General features: G+C 37.6%; 1 protein-coding gene across 1 annotated transcript; it reads left to right on the plus strand.

Annotated features, from left to right (window-relative positions):
* The first annotated feature begins 3,566 nt into the window (after positions 1 to 3,566).
* On the plus strand, positions 3,567 to 4,905 carry LOC131163779 (elongation of fatty acids protein 3-like). Its single transcript, XM_058120519.1, has one exon. It carries the CDS (start codon positions 3,790 to 3,792, stop codon positions 4,612 to 4,614), a length of 825 nt encoding a protein of 274 aa, XP_057976502.1. The 5' UTR covers positions 3,567 to 3,789; the 3' UTR covers positions 4,615 to 4,905.
* Positions 4,906 to 8,569: the final 3,664 nt, after the last annotated feature.

The raw sequence follows: 8,569 nt of genomic DNA on the forward strand, positions 1-8,569 counted from the left end.
TAACAATACAACTCTTCTAGAGTACCCCTCTATAAACTTTCGGTAGTAGTTGGCTAGACCCAAGAAAGATCGCAGTTCTCTAACGGATGTAGGTGCTCGCCACTCCTTGATAGTTTTTACTTTAGCTGAATCCATCCGAATCTGGCCCTCCTCAATGATATGCCCCAAGAATTTAATACGCTTTTGAGCGAAAGCACACTTCTCCCCTTTTACATATAACTGATTTTCTTTGAGTTTTTGAAAAACCTTTCGAAGATGATCTTTATGTTCTTTTAAGGATGCGCTGAAAACCAGTATGTCATCAAGGTAAACAACCACAAACTGATCAAGGTAGTCTCGAAAAACCTGATTCATTAGAGAACAAAAGGTAGCGGGTGCATTTGTTAGCCCAAAAGGCATGACAAGGAATTCAAATGCTCCATACCGTGTGACACAAGTGGTCTTCGGTTCATCTCCCTCAACAATGCGCACTTGATGATATCCCGACCTCAAGTCCAGTTTCGTGAAATATCTAGCTGTACTTAACTGGTCAAAAATATCAGCAATCAGTGGAATAGGATACTTGTTGCGCACGGTCACCTTATTAAGAGCCCGATAATCTATACACAAGCGCAAACTACCATCTTGTTTCTTCTGAAATAACACTGGGGCCCCAAAAGGTGCTTTTGAAGGCCGGATGAACCCTGCTGCAATAAGATCATTCAGTTGCCTTCTAAGTTCAGCTAACTCAGGCGGCGCCATTCGATAAGGGGCACGTGCTGGCGGCTTTACTCCTGGCAAAAGTTCAATTTCGTGGTCAATCTGTCGTCGAGGTGGTAAAACCCTGGGTAGCTGTTCCGGGATCACCTCCTTGAACTCTTCTAAAACTTCCTTAATCTTAAGTGGATATTTCCCTACTTCTGCATCTTCTGAGACTATTGGTAGAACCATGAAAGAAGATTCTCCCCTTTTTACTCCCTTTTTGAATTGGAGGGCTGAGAGCAACTTCCTCTCATCAAAATTGTTGTAGGCTGCGGGGACCGCACAAGGTGCACTTCCCATTATCACAAGACAATCCGCAGCTGGGATCGGCATTGAGCGTGTCACTTTAAGAAAATCCATCCCCAATACCACATCAAAGTCGTCAAGGGATGCCACAGTGAAATCAACTGTTCCAGACCATGATCCCATTTGGCATGCCACTTTAGGTACCACCCCCACCGTGGTTAATGCTGGAGAATTCACTGCTTTTATCTTGCCCACATCTTTATCTACTTGCAATTCTAACCGTTGAGCTTCAGAATCAGCAATGAAATTATGGGTGGCCCCTGTATCAATCATGGCCCTAATTTTCTTTCCATTCAAAAGTAGATCCACATACATTAGTCCCTTCTCCTGAGACTTGTTGTGAATTACTTGACGCTCTAATGCCTCCAAAAATCTCAAGGCTCCCACCATATTTGGTTGTTCTTCTGGAATTGGTGTCGAGGTTTCGGTTTCCCCTCGAAGGGCCTTCATAGCATTCAAAGCCTTACGATCGGGGCACTCCGCCACTCGATGTGGTCCACTGCAAAGAAAACAAGAGATCGGTCGACGCTCTCCACCCCCTGTTCGTCCGCCCCTCCACTCCCTATTCATGGGCGCTCTTTTATCTTTCCAAGAACTATTTGTCTCCTTATCCCTTCCTCCATTTGTGGGCTTATACACTTTGTTAGGACGGGAATCATTATTGGCGGATGTAGGGAAATTTCGCTTCCCAGAAGTATCTGAAAAATCATCAAACCGTTCAGCAGCAGCGAGGGCAGAAGAGAGATCACCAGCACCTTGCCGACGTATTTCATTTCTTGGCCATGTCTTCAAACCCCGAAGAAAATGAATCAGTTTATCCGATTCAGTCATGTCTACAATGTCCAACATCAAGGCTTGGTATTCCCTTACATAACTCCTTAACGAGCCCGTCTGTTGCAATTCCATTACTTTACACTTTGCTATATACTCCACATTTTCTGGATAGAATTGGGCCTTCAACGCCTGTTTCAACCCCTCCCATGTGTTAATGACACATCTATTGTGCTGAATATCATTCCATTTAGTTCTCCACCACAATTTTGCATCCCCAACCAGGTATACCGTTGCCATATTGACGCGGTCCACTTCTAAATCCACTCGGGAGCACGTGAAGTAGTGTTCCATATCAAAGAAGAAATTGTCTAGCTCCTTTGCATCTCGTGTACCCCCAAAACTTTTAGGTTCCGGTACCTTCCATCGAGAAGTCTCATTTGGATGTGCAACTGGCCATCGGGCTAACTGTGCCACTGCATTCACTTTCGCAGTGATCTCTTGTAAATCCCTCTGGACTTGGACCACCGCACTTTGGACATTGCCCATCTCCTTCAAATCTCCCTTCAAAGCAGTAATGGACACTTTAACATCTTCTGTAAGGAAATCAAGATTATCCGTTAGCTCCCGTAAGGAGGCCTCAAGCTCTATTGGCTCTCCCCGTTGGGACGAAAAAGATGGCAATATGCCCTCAATATGTTGTAGCCTACTCTCAAAGGCTTCCAACTGCTCGATACTCTTCTGGAAGGCCTCAAGCTCTCTTGGTCGTTTCTCCAGGGATTTCACACTTGGAATGAATTTTTCAAGTTCCTCAAGTCTCTCTATGACTTTTGATACCCCATAGAGATTTTCTCTAGGGTTTTCTTCGGCGGCCTCAAACTCTGTTGACCCGCCTTTCTCTTTTATCAATGTTGCCACCAACCCTTGGAGGTCACCGCACGTTGTCTCCAGGGTTGCGAGTTTTGTCTCAAGCGCCTCAATGCGCTTCACTCTTCTTGACTTATTTCTCCTAATCCCACGCATGGTGCTCGCACACACTGTGCTCTGATACCAATTGTCACGGACCCCCAAAATGGGACTTAAGCAAGGGCCGTGTGGCACTCGTTGAGAGCTCTCCCTCGACAAGTCAGCCAACTCTCACACGTTCAAGCCTGCAAGCACGAGCACCAGGTGAGTCTCAATACTCAAGGAAAACAAGAAACAATAGGATTTCACATGAGCAATATATTCTTATACACCGAATAAGACTATAACAATCAGAGACATCATAATCCAAGGCAACAGAACACCACAATGAAAAGAACTACTTGTATTATTCATCTACAAGAGAATCACCATACAAGCGATAACACAGATATTCATATATTCATTCCAAATCCCTGAAGAATACAATTATAGTAGTATCTCACTCCCCCATTTTCCCCATTACATTGTCACACCCTAACAATTTGCTTTATTAAGTCATCACTATCCATTTTATCATTTACTCCCTCTCCGCTTGCAGTCAAATTTACTAACTTTACATCTAGAAAATACTTTAAAATTAAATGTATGAATTTAAATAAAATGTAACATAAAATTATACAAAATTTTATTTAAATTCACACAAATTTATACTCCTAATCACAATTTTATAATTTATTGAAATTTAAATTTATGTCCAAAATTCATGCTCCTAGGGTTTATATTATTCAGCACCTTCACTTTTTTTTTTTATTGCTTCCTATTAGAAAATTTGCTTTCACGCCGCCGGTCAGGCCATGCCCATGACCAATTGACCATCCATTTTTCTCTTGTAGTGATAATTTTATAAGAAAAAAAAAAAATCCATTTTTGCCTACGGTGGTTTCACCCTCATCCACTGCTCTAGATCATCCTCACCAGTCACCACCCATCCACTGTTCGTCCAACACACCCCCCCCCCCCCCCCCCCCCCCCCCCCCCAAACGACGACGGCGCGGGAGCCCCACGATGGACCACATCCAATCGATCCTGCGTTACTGGTTAGTCCAACACCCACTCATCAGCCAGTTCGAATGGCAGCAAGGCCACACCTGGGGCGCCTCCCCACTCTTCCTCGTCCTCACCCTCCTCTCCTACCTTTCCCTCACTTTCCTCTTCCGCCACACCAACCTCCTCCCCTCCCTCCGCCCCAGTCTCCTCCGCCCCATCTCCGTCGTCCACAACCTCTTTCTCCTCCTCCTCTCCTTCACCATGGCCGTTGGATGCTCCCTCTCCACCCGCCACCAAATGCCCCACCCCCGCTGGATCTTCTGCTTCCCGCCCAATCGCACAGCGCCGCGTGGCCCCACGTTCTTCTGGGCCTACCTATTCTACCTCTCCAAGCTCCTTGAGTTCGTGGACACCCTCCTCATCTTCATCGGCGGCAGCCTCCGACGGCTGTCCTTCCTCCACGTGTACCACCACGCCGCCGTGGTGGTCATGTGCTACGTCTGGCTCCAGACATCACAGTCGCTGTTACCGGTGGCGCTCGTTACCAACGCCTCCGTGCACACGCTCATGTACGCCTACTACTTATTGTGCGCTCTGGGGAGGCGGCCGCGGTGGAAGAGGGCGGTGACGGACCTTCAGATCGCGCAGTTCGTGTTCAGCTTTGGGGTGTCGGGTGTGATGCTGTACTACCATGTCGCCGGAGGAGGTTGCTCCGGCTTCAGGGGTTGGTGCTTCAATGCCCTCTTCAACGCTTCTCTTCTGGTTCTGTTTCTTGATTTCCATACCAAGAATTACGCCGTCGGGAGGGTGGCGATGGACGGTCAGGATAAGAAACGGATGTGATGTGATTCAACTGCATCAGTTTGATGGGTTAATCTCTTCGTCTTCTGGATGTGATTTGTGCTTTGTTTGTGTTTTGGGAGGAAATTCAGAATATTATATTGCTGTTTACGCTTAGAACCCAAATTTATTTTCTTTTCTTTGTCATGGGTGAGATTTGGGTGCATCACTTTCCATTAAGGAGATGATTTATTGAATGTGTATTCATGCATTTCATCATACATGTACTGTAAATTTATTATTTTTCCATATAAAATGTGAGTAAAGAACATGTTGTCTTTTCATAGACAATAATTAAATCTTTGATATGGACAAGCTTCCAATTCTTACAATTTGGAAGAATACACCCAAAAAAAAAGGAAATATTTATGATTATATAGTACATATAATATTTTAAATTGATAATATGAATATAATTAAAAAAAAAGGATATTTTTTCATTAAAAAAAATTGAGGTCATATCACAAAATGTGCAATATGGTAATTCCATGACATAGTGTTTCAATACTCGCCACTTTTGATTATTAGCTATCAATAACATTTAAAAAAAAAATTTTTTTTTTATTGATATTCTAAACTCTTGAGAGCGAAGGTTAAAAATGTAATCAAACACACGACACACGAATATAATTATTTGAAGTAATATTTTTGATTAAAAATTTGACATGATAACAATATGGAAATTTTATTGCTTTATTAGGCATCAATGTCAATTAATACTGTTATAGATTTAATATATGTGTATGTGTGTGTGTGTGTAATTTTCTTAACAGTGTAATGTTTTGATATTGATCTCCATATATATGTATATATATACGAAAAAGCAAACAATATATTTAACATTTTAATTAAACGTTGTACAAATAGTTTTAGGATAATTGAGATTGCCTTAGTCATAACATTTTGATCTAAAATAGAAAAATGATCATACATGCAATTCTTATAACACACAATTAACATAAAAAGAATGAAGGTGTATGAGTTTTAGATAAAGTCACTAATACTTAAGTTAGAAAATTGAATGAATATGTTGTTTTCACTCAGATTTCTTTAACCATGTTTTGATGATAACGAACTATTTTGGACTAATGACTTTGTGTTTAAGTTGAATTTGAGACATTGAAGTTAGAGAAAAGTTGAACAATTAAGAGAAATTATTGAAGACTTTAATTTAATTTATTTGTATTATTTTTCTCTAAATTGTAATGTATTTAAATTTGCAAAACTATGAGAAATTTTAGGCATAAAACTAATGAATCAAAACCGGTAAAAGGTGAACAAAAAGTAAATTGAATCCTGATCTTGTGCTAGTGCAGTTAGGGTGAACATAATTTGGGTTTAACTGAATTAACCGAATCAACTGACCGAGTTCGCTTTATTCAGTTCGATTCCAGATTTGGATAATATTGGGTATTCAGTTTTCAGTTTGGGTATGGGGAATTTTAATTCGGTTAACCAAATTACCCGAATTATTAATTAATTAATAATTAAATATAAATTAGTACTAATATTAATATATGTTATATGTTAAATCTTAAATGTTTATGTTATAGTACTAATAAATTCTTCTTGTTTTTATTTTTTCTTTTTTTGGTTTGTTTTTAGTTCTTATTCTGTTTTTAAATTTCAGTACTTCATGCTTCATGTCCAATCAGCTTTTCTTGGTTAGATTGTATGGCATCCGTGAGTTTTCGGTGGATAATGGTGCTCATCTTTTGAAATATGTTTACTTAGATTTTAGTAAATTGACGAGATATAGCTTTTGTGGAAATTTGGTGGCTCAATTCTAAGATTTGTTGGTTCATTTCTTTGTTGTTCTTGGAATTGATACTGTGTTGGTGCTGTTTGCTATGATATTGTTAGTATGAAGGATTTGTTCTTATTTAGGGCCTTGTTTTGATTTGATTTCTATTATTCCCTGTTTACCAATATTTTAATTTCGAAGATTAATGTGTTTTGAGTGGTCATTCAACACCGACATACGTATACAACTGCATCTATGATCTGCGGTCTACGGAGAGATTTAAACCATCCTTATTTTAAATTAAACTGGTTTGATTTTAAATGCTTGGTTTGGTAATCTCCTAGATATTGTTTTGAGTCTGAAGTTTGAGCTATGAAAAGTAAGGTGTACTCTCAAGAGGAGGGGGAGGGGGTGAATTGGGTTTTTAAAAATTTCTTTGCAAACTTTAAGTTCCTTTAGTTAAGTATTAACCCCTTGTTAAGATTGAGTTGATTACAATCACACTCTAAAACCAATCAACACAATTTTTTGACCTTATTTAAAGTAACCAACAAAAGATGATATTGCTAATCTCAACGTTCAGAATTTCAATAAAAGAATATTCAGATAAGATTTTCTTTTTAGCATACTTCAAAGATAATATTGATATTTGAAAGTTATCTTGAGTATCTTGTAATTTTGTTTCAATAGAATAATTTATTTCACAAGATTTATATTAGTTGTGCATTCAATAATTTTAGCTTTTAAGGTTTTATCTGAAAATTCAATCCAATCAATCTTTTATGTTAAAGACCAGCTTGAGCAAAAACTCAGATGAAGATGATGTCTAACTGAGTTTCAAAATATCAAATAAATAATTTTCAGCTTTAAACATTTAGCACTTCAATATATCAATTTCAAGTTCAAACCTTGATATGAATACACAACTAATATCAGATTTTAGTTTTGCTTTTGAATATGTCAATCCAACAAACAACATAGTATGTTGATAAAGAATCAAACTTAGTAATTTAGCAGTCTTTCAAAATTCAGACTTTGAAATCAAATAAGTTTCTTGACTTTAAGTATGAAACAAATAAGTAAGTTAATGAGTTTTGATACTTATTAATCAATACACTTCCTTTAATCAAGGTTTCCCCAAAAGATTAATCAACGTACTCCCTTTGAGGTTTCTGCAAAAGTTCAATCAACGTACTCCCTTAAATCAAAGTTTCCTCAATTCCCAATAACAGATTAATTTTCAACGATTAAGTACACATACACGCAATTTATATATATGCAGAGAATTAAAGAGATTTAGGGAAGAGAAGACACCAAGATTTTATGAGGTTCGGCTATACTCGACTATGTCCTCGCCTTAGACAACACACTGACACTACAAAAAATCAGGGTATTAGTGAAGGATCAAATCCGTGACTAATACTTATAAATTTACCTCTAATAGTATTAGTGACGAATTTATAAGTATTAGTGATGATTTTAAATTAGTTGCTATATCTGCGGTTACTACTAACTATTAGTGACGCATTTAAAAGTTATCACTAATAATACAGTATTAGTGACTGATTATAACCGTCATTAAAACCTTAATACCATCACTATAAATTCTACATCGGCTCTACTCAAATTCGTCACTAATAGGAGGGTATTAGTGACGAATTTGACGAATTACAAATTCGTCACTAATAGTACAATATTAGTGAAAGATTTAAATTCGTCACTAATAGTAGATTATTAGTGAGGAATTACAAATTCGTCACTAATCGTGCAATATTAGTGAAATATTCAAATTCGTCACTAATAGAGCCTACTATTAGTGACGAATTTGAATCCTTCACTAATACTGTACTATTAGTGTTGAATTTGTAATTCGTCACTAATACCTTACTATTAGTGACGAATTTGAATCATTTACTAATAATTAAAAAATTAAAAATTTGTTTAGTACTAATTTTTTTATCATCAATTCCTGTAAAAATCTATAATTATATTTTCGCATACATAACCTGAAACCATAATTACTACAAAATTCATAAATTATTCAAAATTTTGAATTCAAATACAAATTCAATTAAAATAAATAATTAACGTCTGTTCAGATAACAATTTTTTTTTTCAAAAAATTCAAAGTTCAAATACATGTACATTACACAAATTCAAATTAAAATACAAAAATTCAATTTGTTCAAATAACAATAAAAATTATAAAGAAAT

Source organism: Malania oleifera, chromosome 9, assembly GCF_029873635.1.
Source record: "Malania oleifera isolate guangnan ecotype guangnan chromosome 9, ASM2987363v1, whole genome shotgun sequence".
In the NCBI taxonomy this organism is placed as follows: domain Eukaryota; kingdom Viridiplantae; phylum Streptophyta; class Magnoliopsida; order Santalales; family Ximeniaceae; genus Malania; species Malania oleifera.

Coding starts and splice junctions, on each gene's coding strand:
- LOC131163779 (XM_058120519.1), top strand. CDS start 3,790: ATGGACCACATCCAATCGATCCTGCGTTACTGGTTAGTCCAACACCCA.